General features: G+C 38.8%; 1 protein-coding gene across 7 annotated transcripts in view; it reads right to left on the bottom strand.

Moving 5' to 3' along the window:
- METAP1D (methionyl aminopeptidase type 1D, mitochondrial) overlaps window positions 1–20649 on the bottom strand; it is an 84235-nt gene that overhangs the window by 39663 nt on the left and 23923 nt on the right. For 4 of the 7 annotated variants that reach the window (XM_061453548.1, XM_061453515.1, XM_061453506.1 and 1 more), the window contains exons 2-6: window positions 17933–18099; window positions 15257–15406; window positions 11731–11879; window positions 11012–11054; window positions 7037–7200 (exon numbers count right to left, since the gene is read on the bottom strand). In XM_061453548.1, coding sequence (XP_061309532.1) covers window positions 7037–7200; window positions 11012–11054; window positions 11731–11879; window positions 15257–15406; window positions 17933–18099 — 673 coding nt within the window. Of the gene's footprint in view, window positions 1–281; window positions 1089–1846; window positions 1970–7036; window positions 7201–11011; window positions 11055–11730; window positions 11880–15256; window positions 15407–17932; window positions 18100–20649 lie in introns of those variants that run through there. The other 3 variants (XM_061453524.1, XM_061453531.1, XM_061453539.1) reach the window with 3 other exon arrangements.

Here is a 20649-nt window from a genome sequence, read left to right as displayed (position 1 = left end):
TTAACTCTAGAGAAAATGGAATGTCAATTTTAGCTGCCTCCAAACTCCTAAGTATTGGCAAAGACAGTTACCAATAAGGCTAGAAGTTTGGCTTCGTTTGGCTGCACACAAAATCATCTATATGGAAAAAAAGTAATGAAGGTTTATGCAGCAAAAAGTCCTACTTAGAGATGGAAAACTTTCTCCCCTGCCTTTCTAACACATTGCCCACATCTGGGTCAGAGACTTGGCCTGCTGGCTATGACAATACTGAAGGCCAAGGAAGAAGCATGGGGAATGGAGTCAGAAAGCCAGATTACTCAGAAACATACACAAAATGAAACTGATGGTCTCCAGTGACCAAGCCCAGAGCAATGCAGATAATGAGTCCCATCTGGGTGAAGCAATTCTCTGAAGAGAGATGGGAGAAGCCATCCATGCAACATGTGATAAGCTTTTCTTTCACCTTCTTCTGCAAGCCTTTTTGCAAGAGGACAAACAATCCCTGACTACTCAGCTTTGCCAATGTCCTTACATGGCACTCCTGACCACTGAAAAAGCACGGTTGGTTTATGAGTTGTTTTGTATTATTACAGGATTTCCCCCCCCCCAAGAAATACCCATCTTCTGTAGCAAGACAGAAAGCTCTTTTCTGTGCAGCTATTCTTCCAGGCACCATGGCTACACACTCTCTGTGGGCAAGGGAAGCTCTCATCCCAGCACTCAGCTGCTGCTGAGGAGGGTGGCAGTGGCAGCAGCAGCTGCGTGCTGAGAATCGGATGCAAGAGCACTGAGGTACACAGAAGGCAGTGTTAAGACAGCATCCTGTCCTCAGATGGTGAGAGAAGTGGTTCTTGTGCATTTCAACAGCAAATTCTGCCACTTTCTTGCCAAACAGCTTGAAAACAACTCTGTTGGCACCAATACTTCAGTGGTTGCTGTCTGTGATCAAAATAAGGGATCTTGGAGCTCACAGGGCTTTGACATCAGTGCTGACAGACGTCCGTGCCCCTCCTCCTTCCCACTTAATAACGTCTACATAGAGAGCTTGGGTATTCTTTACATAAAATGCAATGTGGTCAATGAACCTGAAGTGACACACAGAAAACCTGTGGAGAAAATAAGCTGCAGGTATGAAACTCAGGCACGTTCAACCTGGCTTTAGCATCTGCATGCGCTTCAGAAGCACCTCATAGGGAATCTCACTCCACAGCTACTAGCTTTACTTTGGAGTATTTAAAAATCCTAGTGAGCTCATTCATCCTTGTGGAGTTACAGTAAAACACGCAGCTTTCATAAAAACCCAAAGCTACTAACCTCAGCTATAACTTGCAAAAGCAATCCTGCAAATGTACACATTGGCCCTAAGTGCTGTCAGGAGGACTGTGAAACAGCTCTGAGAAGAGTGAATTGAACTGTTAATCTTGGTCAGCCTCTCCAGCCTCCAGGATTCCCAGGCTGTGGAATCTGATTAAAAATCAAGATGCCATGGAGTGGATAATTTTTGCACAAGTTCTGCCATTTGCTGCTGACAACAGCTCAACATTTCGGTTTCACTGTTTCACTGCCCAGCTCAGGACCTGTCAGTGTTGGCCTTTCTTTCCAGCTGTCCCTGGAAGGCAGCTTTACAAGATTGCAGCCCCAGCTCCATGTGCTGCACCTAGCAGACAGGCAACATAAGATCAGGCATCCAGAGGAGTCCTGACTGCAAGTGGGAAAGCAGTGAAGGTGGAGGCAGGAGTTGGCATGGCTGAGCTGGGCTACCTGGCATCTGCCGTGGGAAAGGAGAGCTGCACCACTGGGTGGATGCGCCAGTCTGCCAGTTCCCTTTGGCTGCCGAATCGCTTCCAGAGCAAAGGCTGGGCAGTAAAGCCATGCCACACTGACAGCATCAAGGGGGGAAAAAAGATTCTTCAAAATAACCATTGTCAGAAATACCCATTGACACATTTACCATCACACAGTTTATTCTTTGAGCCGTGTTGCACACCTGGGCAGAGGTGAATTGGGCAGGATTAAAAGCATAATCATTTAATGAGCCCAGTATTTGATTTTACGTTTTGCTGCCATGTGTTCCAGCCCAGTGGCTGCAAAGTCAAGAGTACCTGCAGTGCTGCTTCTCTTCTGCTGATGGCAAAGCCAGGCAAAGTATCTGGCATTGGGATGAACTGGAAGCAGTCAAGCTGGTAAAGGAACATCACTGAGGGCCAGGCTGTCCACCTAAACACATAGGCAGAGCTTTTGTGTGGTGGTATCATGCTTCTGAGAACGGACAGAGACAAGAGAGCTGGGTGCCAGTTCCCCCGAGTACCCTCTTCCCATGTTGCCAGACAACAGTTAATTCTCCAAAAGGAGGGATGAGTCTGGAGACGTGCATTGCTGTCCTGCCAGCAGTCCAACAGGGAAATTGCCACAAAGCCACAACAGGCAGGACTGACTCTTACAAAGCTCTCCTTGATACTCTGCAGCCTCCTCTGAAAGGAGCTCTTGGGTTATAAATCCCTCCTGCTATGAAGCTGAAAAGCAGGTTGAAAGAATTTCCTTAGGGGGCTGGCCCTGTACAGATAGCCTCTAGGAGCATCTACAGGATAACGGGCAACCCAGCTCCAGAGGAAAAAAACATACATTCAGTCTTAGGACTGAAACCCCATTTTTTTCTGGGGAGGGGAGAAAACCAACCCAAACCTGCGTTTTCTTTCCTTTTTACCAAATATTGTAATTTTCCTCAAGGCAAGTCTGGTACAGTATTCTAAGCCCTCACAGGAAACAAAGTGAAACAAATCCTCTTTTTATCATTGACACAAATCACTTTGGGCTCTTTGATGGCATAAGTGAAGAATTTTGCTGATCAGACAAGATGGCACAGACAGCTTTGCTGCTTGGGCTGAACATCCTGGTGAATTGATTCCTTCCCAGCTAGGGATGCTTGCCCTACAGTGCCAGCTTCTTTCCCCAGGGATAAAACAGTCTTGCAGAGAGAACAGCATGACATGAATGGCTGAAGTTGCTAAACCTGTCTTACACTTTTGGGCACTTGGGAACACACTTGGGAAACACTGAATGAGATGAGACCTATGATAATTGTTTTCTTATCTAGGTTTTTTTTTTTTATTAGAAGTAATTGTGCTTTTCTTAGCTATATTGTTAGCAAAATGACCACTGAATGGCATATTTGCCTTTTCTTCTAATTTCTTTATTCTTGAAAACAGAATCAGCCTAAATGAGATTTCTTCCTGAATTTTATAACCATTTTGAATAGTATCATATTATCCAATTTAAGAAACTATAAAATTCTACGGGGAAAATATTAAATTATTTTTCTCTTAAACAATAATATTAGACTGAGGGAATGCACAAGTTCAGGGATTCCCTATAATGACAATAAATGTTGAGGTATAATTAGTAATATTTTTGAAAGAAAGGTACATTTTAGTTTCAAACTGGAACACAAATTACTGTATTTTTCTTACAATAGTACTGAACTTTTATTTGAGGTTCTCTGTTTCTGAAAGCAGACATGATGGATTGAAATAAAAGATAATTTATTGCAATGCTTACTTTCAAGTGCAGAGAGAAGCAGTGTAATTGTAATTTACAGTAGCTGTCAAGGAAAATCTATCACAGATGACATTAAAATGACTTATTTTGCCTGAGCCACTTATTGTTTAAATGTGCATAATCTGATAGAAACAGATTTTTTTAAAAATCCGCTTTATATTGTTCTAAATTAATATCAAAACATATACTTATGAGTTAAACATTTTAAACCATTTATTAACACTTTCATTACTCCTCTTTTTTTTTTCCCAGGAGTTGGAAACTGATTTCTTTAATAATCTCACATTTATATTTTTAGCTCTCTACACTCACACAACACTTCCACGTACTTAAGCTCACTGTCTAACAAGTAGATTTCAAACTAGACTTGTTTCTGTCAGAAAGAGAAATGTCAGAAATGGCAGAAGAAAATGGAACGCAGGGCCCAGTTCCGTTTCCAGTGGAGCTGACTGACAGTTTTGCCACCACCTTCAGTAAGAACAGGTCAGCAAAGAGTCAGATTTTTCTAAGCGAACTAACTCGCGAATCCATGCAATCTTTTATTTGCAACTTGTAGGTGATGGGAGAAGGAATCCATGAAACACGGAGTGTCAGCTATCGAGCTTCCATAACAAAGACCATGCTACAATACTGAATGCAAACTCATCTCTGCAATATAATTACTTGGAAAACTGTTGTAGAAAGGAAATATTCTGATTATTTGTGTGTAAGATATGTTCTGCATATCACTTGAGCACCTATCCAGAAATACTGATGAAAGAAACCAAGACACATTTGCATTCTGATGGGCCTAAATGTTTTCAGCTTGTAGGTAGGTGCCTATTCTCGGGTATTTATGGTATCTAACTCTTTCAAAGCTTCAGATTTGTATGTATGTATGCATTATATATGTCTGTCTGCATGCAAATATCAAATCACAAATAACTGGAAACACACAGCTTCAGCAAACCAAGGCAATCTTTCAGCAGAGGCAGTGTTAAAGTAGTTTTAAACAAATCAGCACATTTAAATCACCAACATGATAAATTCCTGAGAAATAAAGTTAATGACCTGCTATTTCATATGTAGTTTTGAACAGCTATTAGCTTTGATTAATCTGCTTTTCAAAGGGGGTGCTGACTATATATATTTACACTTTGCAAGTAAACTGACCTCTGTACCAACACAGCAAAAATCCAATGTCACATTCAATTCTATTATTTTTTCTTCTTGCTCCTTTTTTTTTGTTTGTTTAATACAGCTAGAATTAATGTAGTGAATCTGTAATGAAATGCATTATCCTGCATGGAGATTTATCAGATTTTCCAATTGAATGCCATGCTTTGCTAGCACTAGCTGGAGTTCACCTGCATGTTGGTGTGGCGTGTGGCTCTTTTTTGTAAAGAGTTAAGTTGAACACAAAAAAAGGGAACAAAGGTCAGCACCCAGCCGCCACTTGAATGTGAGATTTTTCTTTTTATTCCCCTTGATGTATACTAGGCTCTGTGTTATTAGTCTTAATGATGGAAAATTGTAGTGTTGATACAAATCTTTTTTTCAAAGTAGTAGGCGGGAGCTCCATTTGTTAGTAAGTTTTTTTGTGACTAAAAGCCACGGACAGTACATTTATGTAGCAGTAAAAGGCCTAGATGCTCTTTCCATAGCAGAGCTAATTATTCCTACTGTGACCTTACTGATCTACCCTGTTCCTAGTACATCTCATCTGCACGCCTGTTCCTCTGTGTAGATGGTGTCAGAGAATATGAAAAACCCTATAATGAAACCATTTTCATGATGGAGAAAGGCTACTGGAGTTGCACTTGCTACAAAGAGGCTCAATTATATGAGTAATTGTGATAATTTTCTACATTCATAGCCTTCAATGGGGAAAAAAGAATGAGAGCCACAAAGGAAAATTACTTTAACAAGAAAGTACAGAGAGTAAAAATGGAAGAAGAGACAAAAAAGGGGAAAAAAATAACCAGAAAAAAAGTTTAAAAAATAGATCTGGAGGGAGGAATAGCAAGACAGGGAGAACAACAGAAATGCTCAAAAAGCCTATGTGCAGCTGTGTTGCACAATTAAATTGAATTTTTTTTCTGCAGTTGATGAATGTGACTACTGCAAATGTGCCTCTGTAGTTAGCTATCATTTGTTGTTCCGTGACAGGAAAAGGATAATTACCTCTCAGAGAGAATCAAAGGCTGACATGCCCTTTAGACACAGCCATGAATGCAGAGCTCGATAGAATGCTTGAATAAGAATCCAGTGTTCTGTGCCCCCTTCTACTCAAGAATAAATTTTGTTAAAATGCAAGAGCACCACCAGTAAATTTGTTGAACCCTAGGTGTTCAAAAATATGAGGTGCATCTATCGACTCATCCCATTTGCAAAAATAAAACTACATTTTGAATTCACTTCTATTATATTCATGGACAGTAAGATAGTGAGATATGCATTAAATTTCTTTTCCCAGTAGGGGTCTGATTCAACATTTCCTATGAAAGAACAGAAAGACACTATCCTTTTTCTCCAGGCTAGTTAGCCTATAATTTAAAACTGTCAAAAACACAATTTTATACAAAGTCTTCAATAAAAGCTTCTCAGATATAACCCAAAGAGGTTTTACTAAAGTTTGATTCAGACTCCGTTACAATATTTTTAAAGCTATAAATACATCTAACTGATATTTTGCCGTTCTCTTTTTTCCTCAAAGTATTTGAAGATTTACAAAGAAAAAAAAAAGCAGCATCCTTTCAAGGTGACTAAGCCTTGCAGCTTTTAAGTAATCAGAATGTATTCAATAGCATGTTGGGACCATTAATAGTCCAGAGAAGTATTGCTTAATGCAATGTGTGTGATATATGTCTATGCTTTTTTTGGCAAACATTTTAAAATAATTCATAGTTACCTTCAAGAAACTAAGCCGTATTTTTATTCAAAGCTGCCAGCAGAAGAGGCATGACGGTGTTTATGTGAAGGCTAGAAGAGATGCAAAATAGGGAAAAATCTCTGAATGTGAGCTCTTTTTTCCCCTGTGACGTTAGCATGCACTGCTCTTTGTAAGATCAAAAGCTCTTGAGTTAAATATTTTTGTACTTTTTAAACAAAGAGACTTATTTATGTTGACTAATTCCTTTGTAACATTCGTTATTGCTATACAACAAAAACAATGGTTTCTAACCTCCTTACATGGCAAGACAGATGTGGTGTAGTTTCACAGACAAATGCAAAATAAACAAAACCCCACCGCAAATTACATCTGTTAATTTAAAGCTATCTCGAGAACATCTTTGACTCTTTCTGCAGTTATCTTTGCTGACCCCAGTGTAATTCACTCAAAAAAAAAAAAAAAGTCTCTTACCCAAGGACCAACATTACAGCTTGGCAGTTCACATACTGATATCAGACTAAAATGATGGTTTTGAATCATAAAACATGTCATCAGCTTTATACCAAACCACCAATAACCTTTGTCCCACTTGCCAGCCCTCCTTTTACTTGTCAATATAAGGCTTACCTGATTGTGTTTCCAATTACAGAGAAGGGAGCCCCTGGTCTGCAAGCTGCAATTGCTTCATCTCTACATTTTCTGGCAACCTCCACTAACTTTTCACCAGATTTATCCACATTGCCCACCAAAAAGGTTTCAGAAGTGTCACCATGGTAGCCATTGTAATACACCTAAACACATACAGAAACGTAAAGACATTTTCTCATTTTGCATCCAGAAACAGATTGTCTCCTTAATTAAATCCATTCTTTCTAGGAACGAGCCATGTACTGTAACAGCTAGACCATGGGTAAGCTGTATTTGTGAGAATGAGACCAGAAAAGCAAAACATTGCAAAGGAGAAAAAAAACAACCAACCAAAAGGCACAGAAGATTGCAAGGTGTGTAAGGATTGCCAATTAAAAATTCAAGAAAAGCAAAAGTTGCGCATTACTGCCCAGCAGCGCACCAGACAATGACACTGCTCAGCTACAGGACACAAGGCTAACTGGGCTGTATGCAAGAAGATGGATGGAGGCTGTGCACGGGCTGAAGAGGGTTCTTGGGGTCCACTGGGAGCCCACCCACCCAGGACACCTGCTCCTGGGGCTGGGGACCTGCTTGCACACCACAGGGTTGGCTGCTGAGTTCCGGTGTTGGGTGTGGGCACTTGAAGAGCCAGCAGCTCTAGCAGGGAGACCCACAACTCTGTAGCCAGCAATCCCTGCTGGGGTTTTGAGTGATACTGTGCACAGCTGGGTGAGAGGGGTACCCTGTTACCAACATCCACAGGGAGCCCCATGGAATGTACGGGCCAAATCTACAGCCAATCTCTGCCTGTTTGCTTTAGTCTCAATTTTAAACTACAGTGGGGCATTAACACTGGATTTTACTTCTGGTATCCAGAGCTGAATTTTGAAAGACAATAAATGTACCATTCTGACACTGCAAAGTTTCATGTGCTGAAAACATGGCACCCTGCTGAATAAAAACATTTTTGTTTTTTTCAGACATTTCGTAGGCTTTAAACATCAGCTCTCCACAAGTTCTCTGCTAGGCACAGGAAGCCCTGGCTATGCATTATGGAGCTCTGCAACACGCCATTAAAATGGGGTTTGCAGCTCTGAGGTATGGCAGGCAGGCGCATAATTGTAAGACCAAGCCAAATTACCCTAAGGAAAGACAAATTATAATGGTGCACAGTTTTGATCTTCGAAAACATTTTTTCTCCTCCTGAACAGTGGGCAACTATCCTTCTAGGACTAATAACTCACCAAGCGCAAAGCACTGAACTTTTGCCACTGGTGAGCTATTTGTGAAAGACAGGCTCACATTCTTTTTGGTCAATTCTAAACTAGAAAAAAAATAAAAAAAGTAAAAAATTGGCTACAGACAGTTTATGCCAGGGCCAGGTTTGTGTTCAGGGTGAGATGGGAACAAAATGCAGGCAGTTAGGAGCGAGAGGTGTTTAAAAGGTGAGTGCCAGCAAGCATCCAACTGTGTTGCCACCACTCTGGTGGAGAGCGGCTGTGACCTCCTGCTCTATACCTTCCTCTGCCATTCCAGACTGCCAATAAATCTTTTCTCTTTCTTTTTTTCTATTATTAATTTAATGCCCATTGGCATAATATGAGCTAGCTCATATTTAAACTAACTGGTTCATTTTTAGTGCTAGCAAGTACAACACACAAAACCCCAGCATTAAACATCATCATCCTCCTGAAAAAGAAAATACAGACTTAAAACATAGGAGAGCTTAAAATTAATAGTAATATTTACAGCAGCCCATCAACTGCAATTACAGACTTCTGACGTTAATAAGCTACAACCACAGCAACTGTAACATGCTAATTCCTTAGAAGTCAATGAAAGAACCAAGTTGTAAGAAATGTTAACCTGGTAATGGCAGGCTGAAAATTGCACTATGCTGAGGATTCAGTGAAGGATAATGCTATTGTTTCTACACTAAAATACATTTTAAAGGCCACATGATACCAGCCAATAAAATTTATATTTTATGTATGAAATTTTACCACCTTAATTGTGCAAAAATGGATTTTTTTCTTCAAATAATTTGTACATAGTGTGAAGTTTTTACACTCAATAACCAGAGCATTATTTAGTCATTTTATAGAGCCTGTACACAATTATAAACAATTTGTTGTGCAGTATTTACTTTGATTTTTATTCTGTCCACCTGTCAAATGACCCAGATTTGCTCATTAAAAATAAGCTAAAAGATCAGTTAGCAGCTCTGAAAAGCAATCTTTTTTTTCTTCAGCTATTTTGGAACTGAGCAATTATCAAACACAGCACAGTTCAGTTTTGAATGGTAAAAAGATCTTACAAAGATAATCAGAAATTCTCATCCTTGCAGGAGTCTTCACATTCACAGAAACTTCAAGATTTATTAAATTTTACAAGGCTAAACAGAAAACAAATAAAAATGTGCAATCAAAAAGATCACTAACATTTAGTCAGACTTTATTTGTAAAGCAGAGTGAGCAGGATATGCACTAATATAAAAATATTTCATTTAGTTTATCATGGAAAGTGTCTGTTTCATGAATCTATACTTCTACATATATATATATATATATATATGGCATCATTATTACCCTAAAAGATAAAAAAAAAACTTTACCTTAATGAGATACAAAAAAATCTGCTGTTAAATCCTTAGCTGTTGCAAACTGATTTAGACTAATAAAATGAGCCAAGGTACACCAGTTCACCAAAGTAAAAATGCAGGCCAAAAATACACTTTCAAAATGATAAATCACACTGTGCAAACCTGATATTGTCAGAATTCCACAATTAGAATGTATGGAGATGGGAATGAATTTAGAAAGATCAAAAAAACAACCAAAGCAAACCCAGTTCTAGATCACACGTGCGGATACCATGGGAAAAAGGTCACTGACCCTAATTTTGATAGAAAAAATATTTTAGAAAGCTTGAATCTCATGCTCAGAGGTAGGTCTGCTGCAGATTTCTTCCACTTCTGCCAGTATGAAATTTGGACCCATGGAAAATTGTATCAAGTTACCAAAAGTTCCCTTAATGATTAAAAATGCTCATTGTTACGAGATGTTACTCCCTTGTATGTGACATATTATTGCAAAGCAACAGCGGGATTCAAAAGACATCGGCGTTCATATCAGAAATAAATTGCACTTTGGGAAAATAAAAACATGCACAGTAAAAAGAAAAAAAAGCTTCTGCAAGAGACAGCTTAATTTTTTATATATATATGAATGAAATGAGAATCAGGCTTCCAGTTTCTGTACTTTCTTGCTCCTAAGAAAATCCAGCTGGTGTTTATTTAAATAGCTATAATTGACCATTCTCTGGAAATATTAAGTCATAGTTATATCACACTATTTCTGTTTCTGTGCAAAAGGTTCAGGGCTTTTATACCAGAAATGGAACACAACACTACCTTCAGGGATTTTAATAAATGTAGGGAACACTGCTAGCAAAAGAGTTGCTGTCCAAATAGACTGACATACACAGGCCAATGTAGCCTCTAATGACAGAGTAAGATAATGTCAGGCCCCACTCAAAATCAGCAGGAAGAGGAAGATCAATCTTGGCAGAGTGAAGGAAAAATGCTGGCTTTCTTCATGTTAGCTCATCTCATACATATCTATCTTCAGCTGCTGCCCAGTACTGTGGTGCTCTGCATTAACTACACAGTGGATCAATAACAATTACACCTTCTCAAAAACATGACACATAGCAGGATTGGGTTGACATTTCACTTAGGCCAACATTGATCTCAGTGCATCTGATTCCAGTCCTAAATTCAAGTCAGGCCTGGGTCTAGCTGGAATAAACACACAGTTAAAAACAAAAAAGGAAACCAGCTGCTTGTGCCTTGGCTCAGAAGTAAACAGCACATCCATCTGTGCATCCCCCATCTTCAATCCACTATTCTTCCTGTTGCTACTAGTGATTCTAAAGTTGATCAAAGACTATTTTTTTATATGAATTACTCACCGTGACATCAATGTTGATAATATCTCCATCCTGAAGAGGTCGACTGAAACATAAACAGAAAAAAAAAATACGGTGACAGACGGTTCCCAACAAAGGCAATATAAGAATAAACACCTAATGACACATACATAAAAAATCAGGGGATAGATATTTTGTGATAGAGGAAGGCCGAGGCAAAAAGAATAACCATTTTTAATGTTCAGCTCTCACTACTTAGAGAACAAGCGTAGCTGAATATAAAATAATGAGAAACGACTACCAGAAAAACATACCAACACCTCAAAAATCTGCCATTATATTCTTTTTCTCTCACTAGGGTTTGTATTTTACTTTCTGAGTAGCTGAATGTGGTGCAAATAATAATAAAAAGCACCCAACAACAACACATAAATTCAAATATATTTATTCCTTCCCCTAAACTTATTTTGCTGAAGGGAAAGAAAATAAATCAGACTGTTCTTGGTTTTTTTTCCACACACTAAATTCTAAAGGCATTATGCTTTTGTTTTTTTTTTTTTTAAGTTTCTTGACAAACAGGATATTTTTTCCTATTTCACATTAATTTCTATAACATCTATTAGTAACATGATATGCATCTGCAATACATTTGTATATGACATTTAGTTAAGCTGAAATATGTTCAATGTTAAACATAATTTATTAATTTCAGTTTAACATTTTCATTCCCGGTCGTAGAATGTATATTATTGGGGAAATACCTGTCAGGAATACCATGACATACCACGTTGTTTACAGAAGTACAAACAGATTTTGGAAACCCTCCGTAGCCCAGAGGTGACGGATAGGCATTCTGACTGATTATTTCATGATGAACAATGGAATCTATTTCTTCAGTTGTCATGCCAACCTAAAATATCAAACATAACATCCTGTTAAAAAAGCAAAGATAGTTTATCATATTTACAGAATGTGATTGCAGCCAAGTATTTCAATGAAATCTCGGATGTTTCAAATACACTGCTTTGACACAAAACACTAAACTGCCTGATATACTTTATTGATATGTTGAACCTTCTTTTTTAAAATGGAAAAAGGTTTTATACAAAGTATACAGTAAAATCGAGTACTTAAAGGTTCCTAGAAAACCTAAAATACTGTCTACTTCCTTTCCATTCTTTTTTCCACATCTGATTTTTCAAAGACACCAATTTTCCATGGCACCTTGTTTCAGTAGCTGCTGAAATGTCTGGTTTCAATGCTCTCAGTCATTTAAAACACACCATTACTTTCCCTTTGATTTGTAAAAGAAAGGACCTTAACTCTTGTAACTGCCCAGGACGTTCATCATAATGCGTTTGTGCATTTTGTGAAACTGCTTTCCAAGTATTCTGTAATTTTATAAAAGATTTAAATATTTGGCTTCATATCTTGAGGATATTTTACTTAAAGTCACCATAGCCCAGATGATCACAGTGAATCTACAGGCACTTATCCATCATTTTTAGAAATATTCATTTTTCATTTTTTATGCTTGACGTTTTCTAGATTCATCTTTTTCTCACAATTTTACATATTTAAAAAAAAACCTCTCATAAATCATTCAGCCATTTCTGAGTATCCATGGAGTGGAAAATGCAAACGCTTAAAATAACATTCTTCTCGCTTTTCTTTTGGATCAACTCTGTCTCTGGAATGGTTAGAGCTGAAATTTGAAATTTGGTAGGGAAACCTCCCTCATTGAGAAGAAGTGCTTTTCAGGGTTCCTTTGCAAATTGATTTTGATTTGAATGAGTTTTGAGTCTTTGAAAATCATACTTCGTACACATATGAAGATCAATCTTGGCAGAGGAAAAGAAAATCACAGTGGCTGTGATTTTGGAGGCCTTTTTAGTAACACAAGGAATATAGGTAGGCTGTGGTGCAGGAGTCATACTTATCCATACATTGAAATATTCAGTGATCATGCACAATGAATACAGTGGAGTACACTTGTGTGCTGTGCTGAGGATAAAACCAGGCCGATTTTGCTCAGCTTGCATCTTGTTCAGCACAAAAACATGGCTGGGCAGATAAGGAGCAATGATCACACTCAAGACCAGGATATGGGGTTACTGTGCAACCCCCCTGCTTTTGCAGTAGCCATTGCAGCCTCTGCGCTGGGATGGCAGCCACAGCTGCAGCGGGCTGTCTGTACTGGATACTGCAGCCATCGGTTCTGGATAAATACAGGTTTGTTGCTCCTGCCTTCACTCACCCATCTATCATTTTCAGCCCACAGACAAACTGAACCGCTACGTACCAGACTGGGTGCTGTCTGCCGCTTCTCTGCTCAAGGAATTTGATGTGGCTTTTGGGCACTCAGCAGACAGATTTGTGCTCCCTGCATGGCAGGCTTACACACTGTGAAAAGTTCTGCTTTTAACAGTATCTCTTTTACTTTTAAAAGAGCTTTTGCTAGCTGGGCAAGGCTGGGGAGGCACCTACTGCACCCTTTACCCTTTATTTGGGATGGGGCAGTATTATGGTATCTATCAAAATACTTCCATTTCATAGAATTTGCTGTTTTATTTCAAAATCATTAACTCAAACCTAGGAAATACCGTCATATATAATACCACATTGTGTTTTTAAGTCCTACAAGCAGTGAATGGTAGTACCAAAACAACACTCAGCCTAAACTTCATCTTTCTGCATCCATGCATTATAATGCATTTTTGTTGTATTGGAGAACATTACTGCCACTAACTAAAGCTGGTTTGGAGGGCTGCATTCAACAAGACAACAGGAACAGGTGGAGGGACAGGGCTCTTCAAATAAAATAGCAGCGCAGAGTTTACCTTATGAGAACAGCCTAAAAGAGCTTGGTTTGTTTAGCCAGGTGCACTGAAAGCTGTAATGGCTCTATTACTATGCGAAGGGGACAGACTCAAGGAAAGGGAGGAGGCTGCTTAAGTTAAAGAGTGGAGCTGGCACAAGAACAAATGGGTATAAACTGGCCACGTGCAACGTCAGGCTGGGAAGTAGAAGACACTTACTGTCGCAGTGAGGGAGGGTCCTGGCCAAACACTTAACTGGTGTAAAACAGTGCTCACCACCTGTCTCCAGCTGACCTGGGCAGGGGTCACAGCACCGCAACTCCTAATGCCACCTCCCTCCCAGTCCACAGCTCCTGGTCATGTAATTCTTACCTTATATAAACCTTCTTGCTCCAAAATGTTCATTACATCTATGCAGTATTTTGCTATTATGTATGATTTGGCACATACTATGAACTGCATCATAATCTATACTGTGCTGCATACATATGTATTTCACACATGATAAGAACCAGAGTATTAGTGAAAAACTGATCACATTCAAAACCCACATTGCATATACATGATCCTTCAGAAACATGTACATATAAGCCTATGTAAGATTAAAGATGTAGGCAGTTTTGTTATTGGCCACCCAGGTCCAGAATTAAACTTCTTGGAAAGTGTGATGACAGCTGAAAGAAAAAATGCATGGTAAACTGGTATTTTTTTCCCCTCTTTTAAGTCAATGGCATTAATCTGCAGTCCCCATCTATCCCTGCATCCCGTAGCTACTCAACTCATTTTACCCTACCCAGTATGCTATTACGCTAAATACCAAGGCAAGGTGAAAAAAGCACTCCTTCATCTGCAAAACCTGGTAATAGACTCCTCCCAGTACATTTTAACTTGGGAGGTATCCCAAAAAGCATACTGTAGAAACATTTCTGGAAACCATGGGGCTTTATTACCAATGCACTCCAGAAAACTGTGTAGAATTTGGCAGCTGTTTTTTCCAAAGGCAGCTCTAGGAGTCACACCGGACCCCACAGGGCAGTGAGGGGCCAAAGGATGGACAGGAACAGAGGAGGCAACCCAGCCCTTCAAATTTGCATACATGAAGAGCTAGAAAGCATGATGTATGAGGAAGATGGGCCATGAAATGAAAGGAAAAAATGTAGCAAGGACCTTATGAGAAACTCGCATGATTTGGCACAATCCTAATGGAGGGAGATTACAGACTGAGAGACATTACACCTGAGCCAGCAACTCACTCTAAGTACTACATAGGTCCAAAATACAGAAACAATTAAAAAGTCATATTATGAACCGAATCAAAAGTTAATAAATCCTTTATTTTTATCACAATCTAACTTAAAAGTTGGATGCACATTAAGGAAAAGTTAAAAAAAAAAAAGGTAGAAACCCCCCCAAATAAGTGAAAGCATAAAATGTATTCAAGTTGTTATGGGACTTCTGTAATTGTTACCTTCAAGCCCTTTCCAGCCAGAAGCAGGACATGGCGGGCCAATTGACAAGCTTGACGAAGCCCTTGAATCTGATCTTCATTTTTAATTTCTATGTCGTCTCCCCAGTCTGGTACAATGCCTGTCGTCACATAGTCTGGCTTCTTTATGTGCTTGGAGAAAAAGGATTGAAAATGAAGATCAGAAAACTGAGCATGACAATGGGATCATTTTCTCAGATACTGCCTCCTGCTTCATGGCAGCTTGCCCTTTCTGTCGTAGTATCGACCTTCCTAAGCCATCAGGGCAAACCCTCAAGGCTGCCTCAGTATTTCTTCCACTGCCCTTTTGAACTTAACATTGCCTGTTACTGCTGACTTGTACAGTCTGTTAGCCTTCCAGTGCTGAAACCCCAGATACTGCAGCTGACTTCCAGCACAAGACAGTTACAAGTTGCGAAACTGTGAGAAAGACTTTAAAACTCTTAATTTTCTTTTGCAAAGAAAGAAGCACATTTTCTACAAGAAGCATCTAAACATTGGGACCAATGGGACAAACATACAGAATTAGGCTCAAAAATAAAACTGATCAAATCCTTAGTTTCTCATTCAGACAAAACTCTGATTAACTTTCACAAGATTGCTTTTTGACTAAGAACCTTAGGATTTAACTTATTTTAACTTGGAAGTTTTTACTTCTTAATCTAGATCATATGCTGTGCCCAAATTTGTTCATCTACAACATTATGCTGTGTCAAGGAAAGTGCAATAAACTCCATTTTTTCCCACACATAAAGTTCTGAAAATTCATTTCTGATTTTTTAAAATCCACAACAATTTAATGGCATGTGTATAAATACAACAAACTAATAATAATGGTTAACAGAGGTGTTAAATGCACAGAGATGCATCCCACACACAGATGGAAATACACTTTCTCCTGGAGGTTCCTGGGCTGTTTCACTGGCTGGGGAAGAGTCCCTTCGCCCATCACAGCAGGGCTGATTCTCTACCACGCCAGCCACAGGGTCAGTTTTGCACTGAGTTCACAGAACATAGATTCAAGTTCACAGAGTACAGAATCAAACAGCAGAAACCAAAGTGGGCATGTGGGCTGTACACAAGAAGACCATAAACCGGTAGGGGTAAAGAGTGGTACAGCCAATTAGCTCTAGGTGGGCTTTAAATAGGACTACTGTTACTCCTACAGGCATTTAATTTCTACTCTGATAAAAAGTGAAACTATCTTTAGTGGACTTAGGTCAACAGAATTTCAGATTTCCGTTTTGTTCAAATTAACAGCATATCGACCCTAACAACATCTTATTGCAGTGGGCTGGGACTTAATTTAGTAAAAACCCCTCCATTTCCTGGATTAGCAACTCCATAACCATAGCACCGTCACTTTCCCCTTGGAGGGCACATATCTAGAAACTGTTGAGACCTGACCCTCCTGACTTGCAAGATCTCTTAAGGTAGAAGCCCAAAGCAGCATAGATACAAATGTCTATATATACAGTTTCACACCAACATCTTGAGAACAACCACGTTATTTCAGTGTGATTTCTGGCATATTCTGTATGAGGCAGTTACTTTGCCCTCAAGTTTTTAGAGCTAAAGAATTGGACTGATTTTTAGACAATCTGAGAACTCTGATCTGTGAAGACAATTATTCATTATGACAATATATTTCTCCCTCTTTGTCCTAAAAGAAGCATTTAAATACAGGAAAAAGAGTTCCACAATTTATAAACTTCTGAAAATATCTAAAGTATATAACTCTATGTTCACCCCTTGCACAGAGCTTCCACAGCCTCTTAGGCGTAAGAGCCCTACATCCTTATCTGCTTTCCTATCTAACAACTTTCAAGTATTTCTGGCCCATGGAAATACTCCATATTTTGAATAGGAAATCTATAATAAGATGAAAAGTAAAATTTAAAAAAGTATTAATACAGATCCTGAAGCACTGTTTGGGACAGGTATTTTGGTTTTCTTTTGCCTGAAGAAAAGATGCTAAACAGTTAATCTGTATGCTGTAAATAAATGGGGGTGAGGAGGGAAAGGGAAGAAAAAACAGAAAAAAACCAAAACACCAGAAGTTGGACACATTTTAAAATTGCATGAAAAAAAGTTCCTTTTGGCTCTAAAGTACATAAAAGTATATGTTGCAAGTAAAAAAATACACTCAGGCACAGTGAAGACAAGCTTAGAACGTGCAGTGGGGTTGCATGGCAGCTACCAGCAGGTATTGTATGTTCTCTTCCTAAATCTGACATAACCAATTAACAAAACCTTCAGCAAAATATAGATGTTTTTATAACTAGCTTGCTGGAGGTTTATACAGAAAAGGACTCAGATGATCATTAATAATTCCTCCTGACTCTTGGTAGGACCATCTACAATTGTCCAAACCGAGAATCTGGACCCAGAAGTGTAAAGTGCTGACAGATTATTAAAATATTCCACATTTATACTACCCTAAGTGAACAAGCCCCAAATTTAAACTCCCTAATAACTGTGTTTAATATGGTAGGCAGCTGAAAACTTCTCTCACCAATGCTCCTATTTCAAATACCAGCTCAAGCAACAGGACAGTGACCCAACCTCCTAGCTGTTGGACAATGAATACACGTGATCCCACCTGCAGCTGAACTCTACATGACTGAAGAACACATTAGATAATAGAAATTGCAGTACCTTAGGAACTGGGTGAGCTGGAGAAACTGTAGCTGGCCAAACTATGCTATAAGCAGTATTTCTTTGTCCCTGAAAGATGCAGCATCTTTGCTGTTGATTGCTTGACTGTCTGTGCAGGTAGATATGATTGCACAAAGAAAAGAATACACGGCAGCCAGTCACAGAACCTGTTAACAGATAAGATAAAAATGGTTAACATTGCTTTCCACTACACGTTACAAACTGGAAAGGGCAAAAAGAAGGACATCGTGTAAAATAAAACACAGAACTCATGCAGTGGCCAAGTGTGGTTCAAATTGTTCAAGTCTTTTACTGTTAAAGACAGAGCATTAACACTAAGAAGCACTAAGAACAAAAAAACTCCCCAAAGAATACTTTGAAGCTTTACAAAATGTCAGTTCTGTTTTGGCTCAATGCATTAAAAAGCAGTGTGGGGAAATTCCCCCAAGCTTGCAGCCAGGAGTGATGCTCCAACTGGCCCCTGCAAGGCTAGAAGCTGTCCTGTTCAAGGTTTGGTGAAATGGTAAATAAGGGACAATAGCAAGAAAAGAGAAGGGGAAAAAAGGAAAAGATTTAATATTGATTTCAGACAGTATTTTCAGCTGTATTTTTTCAGAATTGGTCATGGATTCGAGCATGACCAAGTTAATGTTGCCCTTGTGATTTGTCCACAAGGAATGGGGTTCAATTTGTCCTGCCTAGGAAGGCAAAAGAAAAAACTTTTTATTAAAAATAAAAAAGTTATTTTTAATTTTGGCCAAAGGCAATTGAATAGATTAAAATTTGTAAGTTGAATGAGATTTCCATTTAATTCACATGGGAATTCGGGATGACAGTTCAGCACAGTGTTCATTGCTCAAACTGAGCTGTTAGGCAATGAAACATTTTGCCCCTCTCAAAAAAATAAAAAAAACAACCAAAAACCAAACAAGAGAGAAAAAAGAAAAAGGGGGAAAAAGTACACTGAGACCCAAAGGTTGTCAGAGACATCAAATCCAAAACAGTGCATCACAAAAGATGACACTAGTATTGAAACTGGGAAACATGCTAAATTCAAAGGGATTATTGATTATTGACACTGCCAATTAAAATACAATTGCACGTATTGCATATTTCCATTACTCAAACATTCTACAATCTAAATAGAGGGCTTTTCAGAAATAAAAGTTTCATGTAATAGTTAATCTGCTTCTGAAAAATGTCATCTGTATATACAAACACAAGAGCAAACCTTTATGGGAAGTGACCCATACGAATAATTACTCTTCAGTAAATCATGTTTTCTTTTAAACAGAAGTAACTAAACATTTTTGTATCACAGAAACCAAGAAATTAATTTACTACATATTTTGTACCATGCAAGAATGATTTTTTTCTTTTTTAGAAGAAGTTTCTTCCATATCTTTTATGTTTTCATTTTGTTGTACCTTCCTTCCTTTCTTTTGGATGCATTTATCATGTCCAGATACAGAAATCACCCTTCCACATGCACTTTACAGCATTCCATGTTATACAGGAGATTCAAGTTATACACCTTTTTTTGGAGCCCCAAAACATAGAATGAATGAAATAACAGTTGTACGAAGATTGCTTTAGAAGTGTAACCCATTGTCTCTTTGCTGATTCATGCCACGCTTAGTTACCAGTATCTGAAAGGCTGTAAATCCTTTTACTCAACACAAGGAAATTTTTACAGGTTTGGTTTTGGGTTATTTTTTTTTTTTTTTTAAATTGTTGATAAGTAACAAGGCAGAGCTGGAGAGTGAGGCCCAGATCAAGCTCTCAGTGTAACCTGGGTACCCCAATGGAAGTTGCCTGTTTCAAAAGGGAAGACAGTGTCTCCATGGAAGTAGAGATGCTCAGTTAACAGAAGGCTGGATTGGTTTGGTGGTGTTTTAAATATAGTTTAATCACAACCTCACCTACTGCTTTCCCTAGTGTCTCCTTCACAGGAAGAAAAATCATTGTCCAATTAAATACAAAAAAAAAAGAAAGTGGGCTATTTAACCTGCACAACATGTAAGTGCATCCAAAGAGCCCAAAGCATCGTACAAACTCCCTGGCTGGTCTGCACCCATTTCTGGAAGCTGGAAGCACAGAATCTGCTAAGGGAGCAACTTTTAAGCCCTCAGAAGTAGCAATCAGTCTGCCAGCCTAAGCTAAGGTAGGCCTTTTAGAGAGAGAAGTGGAAGTACCTTGCTCTTACCACAGCTGAAGGTATTATAAATATATTGAAAACCCATGCGCACTGATGCAGTCAGCTGAAGTCCATGCAGACATGAATATGGGAACATGAATGCTCTCCTTGACACATAGCATGCTGCCTGGGCACCTTGGCTACTGCGTAAAAGTTTAATTGGGGAAGAAAAGGTGCAGGCAGGCTTGTAAATTGCTCAACAATAAAGCTCCATATGTCCAAATACATGTTCTTAAGTACACTGAACCACTTTATATTCATGGGTGTGTACCTATCGGCTGTCCCACATTTGGAAGGCATAGCTTTTTATTTGGAATTAAATTTTTGCCTCTGTTCTCCCAGAGACACTGTAAGTGTTGTCACAAGATAACAGGATAATAAGACACTGTAGTCTGTTGTTATTCTAACTACTCATTATAAACCAGACGAATACAAGAATATCTACTACTTGAACAGGTGAAATGAGACAATAAAATAAATATCACCGTAGTATAACATGACTCCTAAAATACATCACAAG

Source organism: Pezoporus flaviventris, unplaced genomic scaffold (genome assembly GCF_033815535.1).
Source record: "Pezoporus flaviventris isolate CSIRO_AGI_PZ_B2104156 unplaced genomic scaffold, CSIRO_AGI_Pfla_v1 ptg000001l, whole genome shotgun sequence".
In the NCBI taxonomy this organism is placed as follows: domain Eukaryota; kingdom Metazoa; phylum Chordata; class Aves; order Psittaciformes; family Psittacidae; genus Pezoporus; species Pezoporus flaviventris.
Note: the sequence above shows the minus strand (reverse complement) of the source record. Positions and strands in the feature narration are given on the sequence as shown.